The 19,282-nt window shown below is 38.2% G+C and overlaps 1 protein-coding gene across 1 annotated transcript in view; it reads left to right on the top strand.

Annotated features, from left to right (window-relative positions):
• Window positions 1-19,282, top strand: part of ARMC9 (armadillo repeat containing 9) — a 91,207-nt gene that overhangs the window by 35,328 nt on the left and 36,597 nt on the right. Inside the window, 10 exon segments of the mRNA XM_080409342.1 lie at window positions 618-652; window positions 1,840-1,951; window positions 2,841-2,933; window positions 4,197-4,287; window positions 5,176-5,299; window positions 7,199-7,338; window positions 8,149-8,225; window positions 10,207-10,281; window positions 11,264-11,354; window positions 12,617-12,675. Of these exon segments, the coding sequence (XP_080265468.1) occupies window positions 618-652; window positions 1,840-1,951; window positions 2,841-2,933; window positions 4,197-4,287; window positions 5,176-5,299; window positions 7,199-7,338; window positions 8,149-8,225; window positions 10,207-10,281; window positions 11,264-11,354; window positions 12,617-12,675 (897 nt within the window).

Raw genomic sequence — 19,282 nt, 5'->3', positions numbered from 1 at the left:
TGCTTTGTGTCACACTGCATCAAAGGAAATATCCAGGCTTAAACTGAACTTACTCTAGGCAGAACCACTGAGAAATGTCATGCTGTTCTGTATGTGTTTTATCCATACTATAATAAATGGTCTTTTCTTTACATATTAATAGTTATATATAGGGGTATATATTAGTAGCAACAGGCACTCTGATAACGTTAGTGTTCTATGTTAGCTGCATATGTTAGCAGCAAAATTTTTGAAGTCAATAAATGCGTTTAGCAAGTTCTTCATCTTCTTCAGTGGGCTTCAGATGGTAGTTTCTACTCACTTTTTTTCCTTTTACTTATCTTCTTTTTTAAATGCTTCAAGTGTAGGTCATTTTTGGAATATGATGGTAAAGAGAACATAGCCAGATCATAACAGAAGAGGTTTTTGCCTGTGGAACGCTTTTAAGGGAAGAGAAAGATAAACACTGAAGTCCTCTTTCTTTAGCTGTGTTTCTATTTTGCAACATAAGTTTTATAGGAAAAGAACTGCAGAACCCCAGTGAAAGAATTCACTGTGGACTTCATTGGTAACACTGTTGGTGTGAAGTTTGGACTAATCTGTTGTGATTTCTGTTTTTCTTTTTTTTTCTGATCCAGGCTTCCACAATGTTAAGAGCGTCTTTAGCCTCTGTGTAAGTATTTATTGCTGAGCTTCATTTATATCTGTAGAGGAGGAGATGTTTGTAAACTGACGCATACTGTCAGTTGTCTGCAAATGGGAATCATCCTTTGTGTGCTTCCTCTGATCTCAGTGAACATTGTATGCAAATATGGTGTGATCTCTATTCTTCTGTTGAGCAGGTTCAGTAACATCCTAATTTCTGGAGGATGTTGCTAATTGGGTAAATCTGCCACTCCACACCTGTGAGTTGGTTGCTGTATTTTCTTCACTGTTTCCGCACAGTACAGTCCTGTTATTGTAACTGGTTTGCTTCTCACAAATCCAGGAAAAGGGGGAATCAGTAACGTAGATTTTTAGGTGCTTCAAGTTTAATTTTTTTGTGACTGACTTAATAAATTTTGGCTTATAAGATTGAATAGAGATGGTGTATCTGAGGTGAAAGTTTTATTTAATTTTTAAGACACTGATTTGATCCTTCTCTTGTTTACAAGATACTAAATGGAGCAATTATATGTATAACGTAAAATTTGTTTTGAAAAGTAGGATAGGAAGATAAGAGTAAAAAACATTTAATGGAATATATTTAAATATTAAAGCATTGACTGGAAATAATTTTGTTGAGGGAACCTTCTATTGCGTTATTAAAACTTAAAATAGCAAGATAGTACTGGTACACGGAAAGTGGTCCTATATTAAGCCTTATGTTAAGCCAGGATAGTCCAGCCTGTAAAAATCCATTCAGCCTACCACCTTTACCTTGGAGAAGTCATTTCTGTGTGGATGAGGGTTTAGAGGTGAAGTTGGAGCTGCACCTTGTTACTGTGTCTGTTTATAACTGTGTGCTAAAAGCCACAAGCTGCTGCTCTTGTTTGCCCTTGTCCACACAAGGCAAAAAAGGGGATTGCTGGACTGTTTGTGCCACTAAAAAGCTGAGATCATCACCTGGCTAGCTGTCAGTTTAGTGTCTGCAAGTTGTGATGGTCAACGAGCTGCGTGAATGGCGAACAAATAAGCGCAAGTTTACAAAGTCTGTTGTTCTGACATGGTAATGGTAATAAAAGTAACAAAGGTGTAAAAATGTGGAAGCTCTTTTCCTGAAGCAGGCTTCCTGTTTTGGCTCTTCTCGCCTCAGTAACATCAGCTGCACTGAATAAGGAGAGAGATTTTTGATGAATGTCTTTCCCGTTTGCATTGTAGGAAGTTGCAGGATGTGCCATTGTTGCCCTCTTTGGATTATGAGAAGCTGAAGAAGGATTTGATTGCAGGGAATGATCGTCTCAAGGCCTTCTTACTGCAGGCTCTGCGCTGGGTAAGAGAGTGCCTCAGCAGAAATAAATACGTCCTTTCTGGAGAGATCCAGAACTAAAATCTGTTTTGCGAACATTATAGACAAGTTCTCTCTTTGTCAGTGAAGCTTGCTAAGGCTCTTGAGATGATGAAGAAAGCCCAGGCAGTAGATACTTATTTGTAGCAATGTCCCCCTCATCTGAGGGAAGCCAGATAGGAATTCCTGGGATCTTCACTGGAAGTAACTTCTGGTATGTTTTCAAAGAAATTGCTGTTGTTGTTCTAGGCAGTACCTTTTTCCATGTATTGCCCTGTTTTAGATTATATAAATATTGCTGTATCCAGGAAATACCTGGCTCTAATCACCATTTTCCTTTATAATCAAGGTATTCTACGAGACCCTACCTTTTGGTTGACTCAGATCATGTAATATTTCAGGAGAATTAAAGGTGACAACAGGAAGTTACATTTTCCTGCTGAAAAGGAAGCTGGTGTGTTCACAGTGACAGACGTGAAAGATGATAATAGTGGAATTCTGATCAAGCTTCAATGTCCATTTTCACATTAAAAAAACATCCGCGGGGGCTGACCAGTGGTTCTTCTAACCCAGTACTCTGTCTCAGATGTAGTAAAGCACCACCACATCTGTAGCTACTAGAGGGGCTTTTAAACTTTATGGGAAATAATGCTGTATCCTTCCTGTATGGAAGTGGTAAGTGATGACAGCTCCCAAGCAGCAGTTTTGTAATGGATCGCTGAGCTGAGGTCAGGCCAGTTCATCTCTTTCCCTTAGATCACTGAGGTTGAATTCCTTCTCCCTGTGAGAAGAGATTTCTCATCTATTTAAAATCTTTAGTGGTCATCAATTCACATTTATTTGACTGGTTTATTTATATTGTTATTTATTTTAGCGCTTGACAACATCATATCCTGGAGAACAGAGAGACACTGTGCTGCAAGCCTACATCAGTAATGACCTCCTAGACTGCCACAGCAACTGTCAGGTCAGCTGGAAAGGTTTTTCTTCCAACATCGATGTGATATCGCTCATTTGATTCTATAAAGTTCTGATCAGAAAATTTTATCGCTCTTTCAAAGCGGGGGGAAAGTAGTAGTGCCAAAACCATGTAATACGTTTAACTTCTGCATCCCAGTCTTTAAATGTTGATGGGTAAAGCTTTGCATTACAAGGGCTCTCACTGTAAATACAGTTCTTGTAGACAAGTGGAAGTTTGTCACCTCTCCTGGTGCTTAATGCCTGTGAGTTGAGCAGAAGCTGAGTCCCTTGCTTAGGAGTTCACTCTTGCTTACCAGATGCTACGTCTCTTTTTGAGTGATAACATACTCCTAGATAATACTCAATCCATTTCACTGATCTAGGATAAGAACTAAATTAGGACTTCAGTCTCAGTATCTCTATGGAATATCTGATTTCCATGAATTTGGAAAGGATTGTTACCTTTCTTTGGAAAGGGGATTTGCTGGTGCGTTGATTTTGAAAGGTTAAGTCACTGATAATCCAATGCTATTGCTAACAAAAGTGCAACCTTTTTAGTTTGTAATAGCGAATTTTGTGCATAGTTGAGTTCCCCCGTTGTTTGAAGCAGTGGACTGACTTGTTATGTTATGGCTCCCATTGTCATTGCAACAGTAACTTGTATCACTAGGAAAGTTAAAGGATTATTAAATCAATGGTCTGGTTTTCTCCCTGTAAATTTCTGTAAGAGGGAAGTAATGCCTGAATAAAATTTATAAGTAATGTATAAGTAATGCCTGAAGTAAAACAGATTAAAAATAGTTTGCAATGCGGTGTTCTTGGCAAGTTACTGAGCTGCTTTCTCACAGTCTTAGTTGTCAAACAGAAGCATTCCTATTCAGGTAACATTACTGCATTTAAGTTCATCAACAAAACTAAGACTTTCTTTATCGCTGACTAAATATTAATTTTAGATATCAGTTTTAACTGATAACTGTATTGGTTCGTTGTAATTCACACCCTACATTGTGGAGCTTAATGGTGTTTTAACAAATTGAACCAAGGAGCTGTAATGTGCTTATTTGTTAATTTTTCCATTTCTCCCTCATACCCCTGCCAATAAAAATGAAACTGGAGATTTAAAATCATATTGACATTATTTAAGATATCAATATGCATTCAAAGTTTGTTTGCTGTGGAAAATTTAATGAAGCTTTTAAAACATTATAGAAGACTAACTTTGTTTTTTCCTCCTCTGGTGAGTGTTATTAATGTTTGCTTTCTTTTTCAGAAAACTGTCCTCATATTACTACATTCTAAGAGTGAGGTAGTCAGACAGTATATGGCAAGGCTCATCAATGCTTTTGCTTCAATGGCAGAAGGTAAACGATTCATGGATAAAAAAGATAACATTTTCATATAATGCTGGCTTATAGGCACTTCACAATTGCATGTCACTGCATATGGAAATTTAGAGCTTTATTTGCACCCTTTTTCTATAGGGACTCACTGTCTTCTGCTACATGCACTCAAAATAGGTTTTCAGTGTCTGGAAAGTCTTCATTTTGACACTGCATATTCAACATTTTTGACTTTTGATGATCTGTAGTTTATGTGGGAGCTTACCAAGATGCAGCCTTTAATACTCTTCAGTCTCTTCATGACAGCTAAAAAAAAAAAGGGGGAAGAAAAGTCCCTGTTAATTAATGGTCCTGTAGGCAGACCTGCTACTGGGCTGTGCAACAGTAGTGAGTGCAGCTGCTTTTGTATCTTCCTGGTCCTCACCTGAATAAACCTTTGTGCATCACTGCTAACTGGTTGCATATATGTGCAGCTTTGTATCTGTGCCTGTCCCAAATTACCCCTTGGTTTGGTGCTACTAGAGGAGCTAATTATTGCTAGGAATTGAAAACCCATTTAAGGTTAATAGCAGTGGGGCACCTAACTTTCCCAAGCTCTTTGCACATGTCTCCTTTTCTTAGAGTGTACAAAACTGTGATAGATCAGAAAGCATGTACTGAAAGAAGAATAGTGGATTCTGTGTGGTACTGACTTGGCAAGTGTGGGCCTCTAATGCCCCAAGTGGCTGGATTGAATGCAACTGTTCTGCTAGACAACTCATTTGTACAGGTTCATTCGGGTCTTGGCACAAGATTGTGCTTGTCAAGAAGAAATTGAGGTCAATCCTCCTTACTTTTCCAAGGAGGAGGGAGCTTTTCTGTCATAAGCTGATATCTCAGCATCTGTTCTTTCATCACTTTTTGCACCAGGTCGTGTCTACCTTTCTCAGAACCCAACGTTGCTGCAAATGCTGGAGGAGAGACTGAAAGCTGAAGACAAGGATTCCCTTACATGGGAGAATGTTCTGGGGGCTTTGCAGAAATTCAGCCTCAGGTGATGAAAGTGCAGCACACAGTGGTGACAGCAGGACAGGAAGTACAGGCTAGTTAGGCTCTGTTCAGGGAGGAAAGAAGAGTGCTTGATTTTCCCCTAACAATCATCAGAACCTCTGATGACTGATGAAAGCAGTGTCATTTATTATGGAGGAGAACTCAGTTTTACTGACTGAATTAACCTGATTTCCTACCAACTGTCAAGATTCAAGTAAATGTACATCTCCTGCCGTAGCCTTGTATGTTTTATATGTATTCCATAACTGAACAAAGTAAAAACCTTAACGTAGAAAGTTCTGAAGATCCTACATAGAAAATAGTTGCATTACATCCCAAAGCGTAAGGTTTTCATTACCCTTTCTGCAAACATTTTTCAGGGATTTCATCCTTATCCTGTTGATCCTCTTTCCTGGAGCTGTCTATGCATGGGCTGTCTTGTTTCTTATATTAGCAATCTCATTCAAATACCCACCACAAAAGAAATATCATGCAAAAGCAGTAAAGGGTGTGATGTTGCTGTCATTTATCAAACAAATATGATCTAGGAACTCCGTTTTCACAGTACTCAGGAGGAATATTCAGCCCTGAATAATTAACTGAATGGAAGGAGGTAGATGGATGTATTTACTCTTGTTATTTTCATTCATGTTTCTTCTAAATTAAGACCACAAGTGTTGGGGGTTGTGGTTTTTGTTTGTGAGGGCTTGTTGAAGAGTGAGGGCTGCTTTTGGATTTGCCTCATTTAGAACTTGTCTGAATGAAGCACATGTAAATGTGCTTTGGGTAAAATTCTGTACTGCTTCCTGATGTGATACCTTATACATATTTGAGATGAAAGAGAATAAATCTTCATAGCCTACTGCTTGAAATCCTAAACCAGTCTTAGAGAAAAGGATTTTTCTATTATAGCAGTTATAAGTAGTACAAATTAGTTTGAATTTTGGGGCATAGGCACTAAGCTACTGAAAATTTGAAAGTGTTTTACTTTCTAAAAAATAACAGTTAATCTTATAGAAAGTTAATTGCAGATACTTGACATGAGGGACTTCTTTTAAAAAACGTGTGATTGGATGCTCCCCTGTTTTGCTCAGTCCAAGCCACAGACCTGCTGCAAGATCCAGGACTGAGAAAGCATCTGAGCTTTCAGGAGTAATCCAAATCCCAAGTACTAAGACCAGGAAAATAGCTGCTTTGATCTTTTTAATTTAGACTTAACTGCCTATTGAAAATAATGTGATTAAAAATTATGTTCTGCAGTAAAGACTTTTCTACCATTATATACTTCTTTTTTGTATTGTAAAACAATGAATTTCTGTTGTAGGAGATCATGGTTGACCACCTGGAACTTCATTTAGTATACTTTTCAAGGGCAACTACAGGTTGAATTAAAAGAATACGTGATTGAAGAATCTCTAGAGAAAAGAGCAATTAGATTTAGGCAAAAAATCCCATCTGTCAAATCAACAGTACAGAAGTGCTGTGGCTACCTATGGCAGAAGTAGTAACGCATTTGTTTTATGGGTCTGTTGTGTGTAGCTGGGTTTTCTTACCAATTTTAAGACAATTGAAAATGCATTTTAAGGTGGAGTTGAGCGCCTTAAAAAACAGTGAAGAAACTTACAGACAAAACCCAAAACAAAACAACAAAACACAACCCACCCAGAAAAACTACTCCTCTAACCCTATAGGAATATGCATCTTCCATTTCTTCAGACTTTGTTAATTCCTTAGTTTAATTGATTGTGCCAAAATGGGTGGTTTGGGGTTTTTTTATTGGCAGGCTAGTGTGTAGCAGGTAGATGAAGTATGGTTTTAATGTGCTTATATTGGCTATAAATGTATTTGAAAGCTCTTTATGTTGTGGTCTGATTTTTGTGGGCTTTTTGTTTTTCAATCCTAGGCGTGCACTGCAGTCGACAATGATCAAAGATGGGCTCATTTACTGGCTGGTTGATGTTCTAACAGATACAGATTGCCTGTCTGATTACACACTGGAGTATTCTGTTGCCTTGCTCATGAATCTCTGTCTGCGGCGTGCAGGTGTCTTGCATTTTGAATTACAACCTTATTCCAAGAAATGGATAGGGAAGACTGTGAATCTTTTTTTTTTCTGATATACCTGAATTCTTTCAAGTGACTATAATTAGCAGGGACTCATATGACCAGAGACATTTGAGTGTTACAATCAGTGCTTTTGAGCAGATCTCTTTCCCAAGAATCCCAGACTATGGAGAGTTAGCTTCACCAAAATCTAAAGAATTAAGAGAGCTGAACCCTCTGAATCAACTGAACCCTCTAAGATTTTATTCTTTTTTTCATATCCATATGTGAGGACTGGCATTCTTGCATTCCAGGCCACTTTTCAAAGGAGCTTTATACCTGAGCAAGAGATTTGTTTGTATAAAAGAAAGTCAGAACTGAGTTGAGTAATGGCAAGGAGCTTAATCTTCACCTCGTGGAGTGAAATGCTTGCATGCTTCACTTCTACTATGTAGAGAGTCTGCCCAAGAAAATAAGGTCCTGTCTATGTCCAAGAGACTTAAAAGGGGCTTAAAGTAAGTTTCCCTTTAAAAAGGAAAGTAAGGTAAGGGTGAAAAATCAACTGCTTGCCATAAGCAAAATAATGCCTTCTTAAAATCCCTTTGTGTTACGTCCTGTCCCAGATTACAGCTGTATAAATCCAGAGTAACTCCACTGATTTCAGCTCAGTTACGCTGAGCAGTATTTGGCAGGAACAAGGAGTAATAGTGCTGTGTTGTAAATTATATTTAGTACTGGTTTTAAGGACTAGGAATCTTGCTCTGTTCTGATGTATTTTTTCAAGCATATTTAGGTTTTCTACTTTTGCAGGGAAGAAAATGTGTGCGAGGATCGCAAACCATGTGCTCAAAGTTCTCTCTGATCTCCTTGGCCACGAGAATCATGAGGTATTTGTACAGCAAACTTCGGGTTAATGAAAAGGTGGAAAGAAAAAGATTAAAAAAAGCAACAAAGTAAGAATTTCAAAAAAGTAAATTGGCTTTGTTTCCTTATTAGACCCTCATTTAATTAAGCAGTGTGACATTTTCCTAAAATTCACAATTACGTAAATCTTACTCAATTGGGCACTGGTCTTTCTAGACATAGTTATGTCTTTAACATATGTTGACAGCTAAGAATGAAACTCTTTTAGTTGCATAGTTATAATGCAATCCATGTGCTGCCTAATTGCAGTTTCTGATGCTGTTGAGATGTCATCTCACACCAAATCGTCTCAAACTTAACTAGTTCACGAGATGAACAGTGTGTGGTACAAACACATTATGCAAAACCTCAGGTGCAAAGAAGAAAATTTGCTTGTAGTTTTAAGGAATATTATAAGAAAGCAGTACACTTGTGACAATCAAGCCCCAGTATCTTTTTATCTGCCACTTCATGTAACCTGCCATTTAACCATTTTGTGGTTCATTTCTTGTCTGTCTCCAGACAAACTTGCATCTTAGATGCTAAATTAAACTACATCAGAGGAAAATGTAAAAACTATTAGTTGTTTCTACCTAATACTTTTCAGCACATCACTCTGGTTTCCACTGTGTGCTGTACAAAGTGTTGCTTCCGCTGTCTCTGCAGAGGACCACTTCTTTAAACATGCAGTGAAATTCAAGGCGGAAGAAAATACAGGCAAATCGGGGAGAGGCAGAATTTTTACTAGGGTAGGGTGATTCGTGATGATTGTACAAGGTGTTAGGTGACTTCTAGTAAAAATGAAATGTAAACTCTGGTGTCTTACGTTTACATACAATGATTGTATCATCAAGGGGGGGGTTGTTTATAATTTAAACTGAAAATAGAGAAGAAATTTCAATGAAGTGTTTAGTCCACATTTTATGAATTCATTAGAAGATGTAGATCAGTTCTTTACTAGCACTATTTTGGTTAAGATGAAACTTGGTATACTTTATTGGACTCTTTCACTAGCTTTGTTTTTATGAATGATGAAAGTTTAATACAATAAATAGTAATACAAAATAACATCCTGGTCCCTAGACTGGAGTACTTAGAAAATGCTATCATATTGTTGAAGTCTGTGGTCTAGAATGACCTTGAAATTTCCCTGAGGATGCATTCTTACAACCTAGTTTGCACCAGTGCAGCTGATAGAAGTTTTGTTACCAAAGTTGAAGGTAGAAGGCGGTGCTGTTGGGTGCCAGAAGAGCTTTCTGAGAAGCTGTGGAATCCTTGTGCAAATCCCAGTCCCTTATCTTTCCTTGCTTCCCTGGCTCCCAGCCTAGCTCATTGTTCATTTTTCCAAGGGTATAGACATATAACTTGCCAATACAAAGGGTCACATAAGTGCTGATAAAACCTGTTGGGCAGAGGTTGCTTTCAGTAGTCATAATACAGAGCCTTAATGCTTGGCTGGTTTTTTGCCTCTGCTGAGGAGAGTAACAGGCAGCAGAGTGAGAGGATGTTTGAAGCTGCTACAGCTTTCATCATCCTGCCTAAAGCTAAAATGCTTAAAGCCTGTCTTGAGTTTATGCTGACGCAGTCTTGTCCCTGTTCTTTGTCCTGGTTTTTGTACTGCCAGTAGTGTTTGTCAGAAACTAACCTTTTTCTTCTTCTTCTTCTTCTTCTTCTTTTTTTTTTTTTTTTTTTTAAGGGCTCAGTCACTTTGCAAGTATGCATCTTCAAAAGGGGTGAGGGGGAAGTTGGCATGCAGCAGTACTGATTTAGATCAACCATATCACAGTATATTTGCATCCTAAAAGTTCACTGCTTCCCGAGTGGGAATTTTTGCAAGTGCAGGCTAGCCTGATTAAACTCTCTGAAAATAGTTGTTCTGCACCTTCACCCTTAAATTTTGGTTATAGTCAGCTGGAGTGAATGTAAGAGTGTTTCTTACGTGATATGATTATTTCTTCCTCTTAGATACAACCATATGTGAACGGAGCACTGTACAGCATTCTTGACATCCCTTCTATCCGAGAAGAAGCTAGAGCAATGGTAATAAAGTACTGCTTTGCATAGCACAAAGGTTAATGCATATGCCAAAGATGGCATGCACACAGGTACCTGTTGAGCAGTGTGCAGCAGGGTTGTGAGGTAGGAGCCATGGCATTCTGAGAAGGGAATCCACAAGAGGCCCCCCACCTTTTGATATTCAGGCAGGTATGAATGTATGTCTCAACCACTTTTGCCATATTTGGCCTTTTCCCAGAAGTGGAGCCCCAGCAGTGTGAAGGATTCTGTCTAAATTGTAGATTAAATGTGTTATTTTAGAACAGTTGTCAATCTAGCATTTTGTAAACTGGATGTGGCCCGTGAGATGCTTTAATCTGACCTGCTACTTCTTCCCCTTATTTAACTCATTCTGCACAGTTAATAGCCACTAAGAGGATGAGTTCCTCTTGCTGCCTTTGTTTCTGCCTGGTACAGACATAGTTAGCTGGGGAAGGCAGCAAGAGGTAGGTTTTAGCAGAACTAGGAATTGATATCCTGTGAAAGGAGACATAATTGTTATCAGATGTTTTACCGCACAGAGAGTTGGAAGTCATCTTAAATGATTAAAGACACAACATCAAGCCCATAAGGGGCCACAAAGAGAGAAACTGGGTTTAGGAGAAGGTCAGAGTTGGTCCTGCTTTTTGCTTTCCTTCTGTGAACCTTGCACCGTTGTCTCTGTGAATGCAAATTTGCCTTTTCTGTGGCCTACTGTGGACTGAGTTCATCAGGCAGAAGCAGCAGATCTATGGTAAAAATTTGCCATTCATTGTGAATACTTCTGTATTTAAACCTAGAAGCCTCTAGACAGCATATATCCATCTTTATCATATGGATAAAACGGAGTGCTTAGAGCTGGGCACGGTGGTTTGTTTCACACCGCCTCTGTTTTTCCTTACAAAAAAAATAACATTTTAGCTAACAAAACTCTGTCACTTTGGTCACATTGAAATACTGATCTAGCAATGTTTTCCACTACATCCAGGGAATGGAAGAAATTCTGCGCTGCTTTATCAAGGAAAGAAACGCAGAGATGATCCGGCAGATTGAATTTATTATCAAGCAGCTCAATTCAGGTCAGAAGAACAGATGCAGCTATCTGAGCTGTAAATCTTTCACAAAAGCCGTAAGAAAGCTCGTGTTTTAACTTGGCATTGAGACTCTCAACAAATAACAATAGTGTGATGGTCTGAGAGGGGGTGAGTAGTGAATGTCAGGATTTGAATGTCAGATTTATTTTAAAATTTCATTTGGTGTTACCATTATAAAGAAGAAATAAAAGGCTGAGTAGGTCTCAGTTCCAAAGTTTTGGGATTGTAAATAGAATGACCTTGACTGGTTTCCTTCATGCCAGAGCCTCATAGTAATGAGAGACTGCTGTCAACTGCAAAAATAAACAGATGATACAATTTGTGAGGTAGGATTTAGGGACTAGGTCTGTCTCTGCTCCTCTCTTGCTCTGTTGAGGAGTGTAGCTTTGTTATCTGAAATGGCTTATCTTGAATAGGGGGCAGAGACCATCCTTTCTGGAGAGTATGTTGACGGGTCCCAGGAGTTGTAGATGCTGTGTTAATACAGACAAGTATGAGGAGGTGGAATACTTACTGTGGCTGAAGGGAGGGCTGGAGAAAGAGAAAGCAAATAATGAAAAGGATGTGAATTCTGATTATTTTTTTCTGTACAGTAAAAATACGAGTTTGACTGCTTGCTTTGGCTTTTGGAAAGAGCAGAAGACAGCATTTTCTTATGGTTCTGGCTTGTAAAAAGAACAAATAAAGTATTTAAGTCCTATTGCCACTATGCAGTAGCTGTTAACCAAGGTTATAGAATTGCTCCACTTCTACCTGTGGATGGTATTTTTTAAATGTTTTGCCTGATCGGTGGGTAAAAGTTGACCATACAGACTTCCAGCATAAGCCTGAGTGCTTTTTTTCTAAGGAAATGAGTTTGTCCAAAGTTACAATAAACATTCTATGTATAAAAGAGTATAATCTTGAAGTGTTTATAGGGAGAAGTAGAGTCTTTTATTAAAAATTAGTTGAAAAATAGACAAACTTGCAAGTGAACAAACTTAGTTCAAGTCTTGTCAGTGAATACAGAGAGACATCATAGTGGAATTTATGAGAAAAGAACTATTCTAGAGTGTTTCTGTTTCTGCCATTTTCCCAAATATGAATTGATTTCAGTGACTTCTAGAATGCTTTATGGGAACAAATAATTCCAATAGGTGTCTTGAACAATGGGATGTCTGTGTGACAAGCAAGCTAAATCTTACTTTTCAAAAGAGGGGCAATAACTAGATATTCTGTTAACTTGTACAATACTCCATTCTTTCTAGAAGAGCCATTAAATGATAGTATTATATCTGACGATGAAGAGGAAGAGGAGGATGTGGAAGTAAGTATAAAGGCCTTCTGGCACCTTTTGGAAAAATCCTTAACCTTCTAGACAGAAAGTATTTGTGTCAATAAACCGGACTTTGTTTTTTGGCGGGTTTTGGTTTTGTTTTTTACTTTTATTTAATTATTCTTGCATTAACAGGGAAATTGGATCTGTTTCAATTACCTTTTCTTCATTTGAAGTCCTACTCTTTTATTCTGGCAAGTCACCACCTCTGTGATAACTAAAGGATTATGGCTTGAAATAAGTAAAGAGATTAGGAGATTCTGCAACAGTAGAAATCTTGCTTTCAAGCAGACCCATTTCAGCAATTAAAAATAAAGGAAGCAAATTAACGCATATATTACTAGAATAGTTTATAAACAGGTTGTCACTTTTTCTTAAGGTATTTTCTGTTCAGGGTGTGACTTCTTTTGCTGTTTAGAAACTTTGAAACATATTTAATACATTGTATGTAATGAAGGAAAACAGTAATTACAAATTAAAAAGAAAGAAAAGAAAGTAAGCATGAGAAACTATATCATAGTAAATATAAACTTGTTAGCTGTGTATTTATAGCTCTGCTAATAAATGCATTTTATACGAATACTTCAGCATCTTTTAAGAAGCTGTCTACACCTGGGATCCCATTACTCTATGAAGACAACACAGCATATTTGGTCATCTAAATTAACAAGCAAAGCAAGGTATAAATTACGTGAGGGAAATGTTCAACCCAGTCTACACTGATCATGTTGTCATTGCTACGCCACCATAAGTGCATGCGAAGGGTTTGAAAATACACTTTGTAGGGAATAACATGGGAGTTTTATCTGAAAAGTCTACCACATAGCGTTTTTCTTTTATTGAGAAGTCTTTTGTGAGAAGTTTAAAAGAACAGCTACAGTAGATGTCTTTGGAACAGTGTTTGAACATATTTAAGTGGATGTGTATGTACACCTACAATTATGTAACGTATTTTTCCTGAAGAAGTCAGTGACTTGGAGAGCTAATGATCTCTGCAAAATGTTCAACATTCTTGTATTAGAAATATTACTGGAGAACATATTTACCAAAAACCAAGATTTTAGACAAAACATAAGTTTTGGTCCTGAACCAACAAAGAATAAGACACAAAACTTACCAGGTCAGTTGCATCCAGGATCTACTAGGTTGTTACACATTAATGCTAGTGAACAGTGATAACCAAGCTACAGTCTAAAACTTGCCTTGTTACTGCAGGGTGACTTAATGCATTTTCAAGTGCTCATTGAGCCTTTTATGTTTTGAAAGCAGAGAAAAATGTAAATGTCCCAGTTGTAAAAGGTGTAGTGCCCGCTCAGCTGCTGTCAGGTGCAGCATTTGCAGGATCCAGCCTTTGCCTGGCAGCGTCCAGGGTAGTTTTGCACCGGTTGCATTATTTAGCTTGTTTCTGTGTTGTGGCACAATAGGTGGTGAACATGTGAACTAATTACCCTTGTGACTGCCTAAATTTAGGGCTATGTGGAAACTAAGTTTAGAGCTACAAGGAAGTTTAATTTAACAATTGGCTCTCCCCCTTTTGTTGCAAGGGGGTAAACTGGTTTTTTTCTAATAGGGTTAAGATTATTGTAATTGTTTCACCTCCTGCAGCCCTGAAGTGAGTTTTCAGTAATCTTTCCACTGCTCCCATCTGAAATCAATGCTTGGTGTGCAAGATATGCTTTCTGCATTATATTATAATATCATTATAATAATCATTATAACTTCCCTTTATTATGCTGCTTAACACCCTTAAACTGGTGTTCCAAGGGTTTGGGTGTCCTAGGTGTGTCGTGAGAATCCAAGTTGGTGATATTTTCGCTTGAACTCTAGAATACTTTTTTGAAGGATACTGTGTTCTGTTGGGAAAGCACAGAGATAAGGAGCTCCTTCGTGAAAGGTGTGGCATTGAATTGCATGATAGTGTTGAGCACTTCTGTTACTTTACCTGCTCTTGGGAATGAAAGGAAGGTGAATTCTCCTATTCAGTCATACCCCCTAGACAAGTTGTTGCTGCTCACAATCCCAGCCAAGGCTTTAGGTCAAATAATTTTGAAAGGCATTTTTACCACTGAACCATCATGTGGTTAAAACAGACTTCTGTCGCTTCTTCCGTGAATCAAAAATAACTAGTGTTTTGAAACGGAGAAGTGTCCAATTTCAGTTTTTCGTTAGCTTTGCCGTTGCATTAAAAAGACAAAGTCTCATTAAGCCAATTGTAAAACTCTTTCTAGTGTAACATTAATTGTGGCATGTTCTAAATCTTTATTGCTGGTGGCAACTATAATTCTGTTCTGCTTCAAGGATGCTTGGTTTCTTAGTCTCTTGGTTTAGAATAGTTTGCAAACAGCATGGCAGCAAAATGCTACACGAAATGCATGATGTTATGTTGTTAAATAAGCAAAGATCTGTTGACTCACTGCCTCAGCGCTTGGAGCCCTCTTGTATTTTGGAAATGCAGTGAGTTATTGTTCTTTGGGGTTCTGTGATAACATCTGATGTTGTGATCTGGCAACAAAGTTTTGGAAAACTTTATCAGAATCTTGCCTTTATGTAACTTTTAAACTACTACGAACTGAATGTATTTCAGAATATGTTCATATATTGCCAATTTAGTGGCATGCATTCAGGCTGCTTACTGATATTATAGAGTTGCTGATCCACTCAATACCAGTATTTATACCTGCACAACTTAAGAAACAACAAAATTACTTTTATACAGACTTAGTTTGCAGGTTTTGCCTCAGCTTTTACTGTTTCCAAAATTTTGTGTGCAAAGGTTCCCATGCTGTTACTATTACCTTTCATGTTTTTTTGCTTTTATCTGCATTTAATTTAGAGTTGTTGAATTCTCTCTTGGCTTTGAGCAGATCTTATGGTAATGACTTTCTCCTAAACACCACTGCCAAGATGTAGTTGAGCCTGCTGGAGGGTAGTTCTGAGACTTCTAAGGGCATCATACACTCAGAAGTTTTGTAATGTGTGACAGTGGAGCGTATAAACTGAATACAAATGTCTGTGTGCATACTGTTGTTCAGAAATAAATGGACTTTCAGGTGTACCTGAGCTTTTAATTGACTAGTGTAGAGCTCAGGATGCCCTGGCTTCTGCAGTACTTATCCACCTTTATGTTAGCCATCTGGGGTGTGTTGACAGCCACAGTTACAGTGCATATTTTCTGGTGCTTAATATTCTCTTGACTGTTCTGTTAAATACTAACTTAATTTATCTTCAGTATTTGATCTTTACATCTGCTTTTTATTTGACTTGGACCATCTTTAAAAGCTGCTTATAAAAGTAAATACATGATATCGTCACTCTAATTCAAAAGTTTAGTTACAAATTGGAGCTATGTTAGATAACCGTATGGTGACGATTTATCAGACGCCCTCTGATGCCCTGCCACTCAGCACCTGGAATAAAATCAGTAAACTGCAGTGTGCAAATACACTTCAGCTAGAGAGTACATCAAAGTAAAGACAGCTTAATCACAGACCTAATGGCAGGACTTCAAGCCATTACATTAGAGGACTTAGCTGCCAATGTCTGCTGCAGCCTTAGAGTAACAGGTGAACAGGGCACCAGTTGTGTTATTTCAGTGATGGAGTGACAGTACGTCTGTCAAAGCTCTTTTTCTGTACAAGGAGGCAGAGGAGGGACTCGTTCAGGCTCAGCTACCTGGTATGTTAAATAATGTCGGAGAGCGAGGTTGACAGGGAGAGGTACTTCCCAGAAACGATAAACTGGCATCCTCTGTCCAGCAAAACGTGTCAACCAGAATAATGGAAGAGGCGGAACCTGGGGAAAGCAAGGCGATCTGTGAGAAGTTAAATACATCATGCATGCAGAGGGCTGGATGAAAGATCAGGGTGATGTTCTGACTGTAACATGTAAGAGAGACAGAGCAGGCAGTCTTCTGTAAAGCATCCTTGAAGAAAACTGTAAGCTCTTGATGCTGCATTAATGTACCATATTAAAAAAAATATATCCACCAGACTTTATAAAGCATATCTGCAAATATTTTTTTTTCAAAGTACAGTATATTGTGGCATTTGGAGTGTGGGGTTTTTGCTTTGATATAGGTGATTGTTGCTTAGCCTACTAGTGTTCATCTGTGTGTTTTCCATTATCTGGGTTATTTTTCACACCTACCCAGCTTCCCAGGTAATTAGGAGTTGATTGTAACTTACCTTGCTTTGGAGAGAAAGGCAAATTGAATATCGTCCTGAGATCCTACACAGCCTTATCTCCTATGGCTAGGCATCTAGAGAATACATCTTTAGGAGGAGGAAGAGGATTAACAATTTGGTATCTTCAAAGCACTTACAGAAAAACTCGGGCTTTTATTAAATCCATATGTGAACAAATACATTATGGAAAAGTTTTCCTCTAAACCTTAGAACACTGTGGCTTATTGGTAGTATTGCTGTAGCTGCTTCAGTTAGAGTTCACACAGAAGCATCTAATGTCTCTTTAAGTTTAACTACAGCATCAGAAGCACTGGCACAAGGCTGTCAGATGTGACTTGGGACCTGTGGGAGGCTTGCACCCTTTCAGAGCCACAGTGGAACACCAGGCGGGATATTTCAAAGTAGCATTGGATGGTACTGTGGGCTACTGAACTGAGCCCTTTGTGTCCGTACTTTTTATCTCTGCTTGACACCTGTGAATGAGGAGGTGATGAGCAATGAGAATAACTACATCAAAACAAAAAATTGGAGTTTTTTTAAGCCATTTGGTACAGGGTCATTGAACTTGAAAAAAAGCAAGCCTGTAGAGCTCTGGGGAAGCCAACACCTACTTGGTCTGAGCGATGGTAGCCTTGTTATTTGCACAAGACAAAGACTGGAATCAGTCAACCATTTCCATTGTAGGAAATACCTTCCCTGTACACACTTCCATTGTTGTTTTTTTTTCCTCGTGCTGTTTTTGTAGAGTACTGTCCAAGCGTCCATATTATCAGCTAATCTTTGTGGTAGAAAGTATTTCTTACTTTGGATATTTAAAACTATTTGAGTCTAAATCTCACTAAAGTGAAAATGGGTTTTATTTTCTTTGTGCTCCAGGGCTCATCAAAGTTTTGTGGCTGTTGTTTTTAATTGAGTTTATGCCAGGCTGTCCGCATTGCTATTGCAATATACCTTACTGGAATGATTCATTTACGTCACAACCTGTTTCAAAAGCAAAGCATATTTTCTGCATCTGGGGTGGGTCATATTTAGGGTATCTTGTGCAGCACAGAAGAGACAAACAAAAATACAATCTTGTTTTTGAATTACTACTTTTGGTTTGCTGGAGGCGTCCCTCAAATTTTAAAATTTCCTGGCTTGTACATCTGTAGAAGCTGTAGAACTTCTATGAAAGATGAATCACTCATACAAGAAACAGGCACAGGAGAGTGATTTCTTGGTACTTTTCACTTGAGAAGTTGATTACATTTGTTTTTGTGGAATAAAGTCAACAGAGGATTGTTGCCATCTTGTAAGATATTTGTATCCTAAAGTACTGATTCCAAGAATTTTGTACCAGCCCCATACTGTCAGCTTTAAAGCTTCCTTGCAAACCCAAGTAGCTGCTGCTACCACTTCACACTGCTCTAAAACCAGCTACTGTCAGACACCCATGGTCTCACCGTTCAGGAACCACTGCCTGAGGAGGGCTTTTGAATGCCCAGCAATAAGGATTTTTGTCTTGAGTGATTAAAAATCATGCCTCTGTTTCTTGGAAATGAATAATAAAATGTTAGGAGGAGGTCCCTGCTGGGGAATAAACAGCAATAAATCACTTCAGTGTTTTTGTCAAGATAGAGGGACATACCCCGAAGTGCTGAATATGCATATGGGCATTTCGGTCTCATGGAATGCTACCATTATGTTCAGGAAAGACTATGAACTGTATTAAGATGTGCTTACTTTATTTTTACTGCTGGTTGTTATAATCTAACTTAAATTTATGCTTTTATTAGTGTCAGATGATACTGAAACGTAATAAGGTCCAGGCAGGTTTTGTAACAAGTTTCTTACCATCATCTTTGCTTGAATGTTAACTTTCTTGTGCCCTTTTTTTTCTTTTTTTTTTTTAAAGTATTTACTTACCATAAGTTTTAATTGTTTTTTTTCTTTGAGGCAGGGGTAGCCTTTTTTCTCAACCTCCAGCGAGGCTGAGAAATGCCATCAGGTTGGTCTTTTTCAGTCTGTACTGTATGACTAGATTGACTTGGACAGATCTGCAAAAATTAAAACTCCAAACTTCATACCAGCTGCTTGTTAAGGATGGAGCATTGCATCTCTCCAGACTAGCGTGCCATGTTCTACAGAGATACTAATGACTGAGATTTTTCCTGAACTTTTATTAGGTCAAACAAGAAATACTTATTTGGGATTGGAAATTTAAAGAACAACTTTTGAAATGCATGCTGTAATTTTTTGGTGTAGCATTTGTGGAAAAAAGGGGTGGGTTGTTGGGTTTTTTCCTCAGGATTCTTTAGTTTCTGGTTATATCGAAAGGTTAGTTGAATTTGTCTTCAGATGTCTGCATTCTTGGAGGAAAATGCTTGTACATTACCATTTATGTGTGCAGTACTGACAGTCATTTATATGGACAG

This window comes from Falco punctatus (assembly GCF_963210335.1).
Source record: "Falco punctatus genome assembly, chromosome: 13".
Classification (NCBI taxonomy): domain Eukaryota; kingdom Metazoa; phylum Chordata; class Aves; order Falconiformes; family Falconidae; genus Falco; species Falco punctatus.
This window is presented reverse-complemented; position numbering and strand designations above follow the sequence as displayed.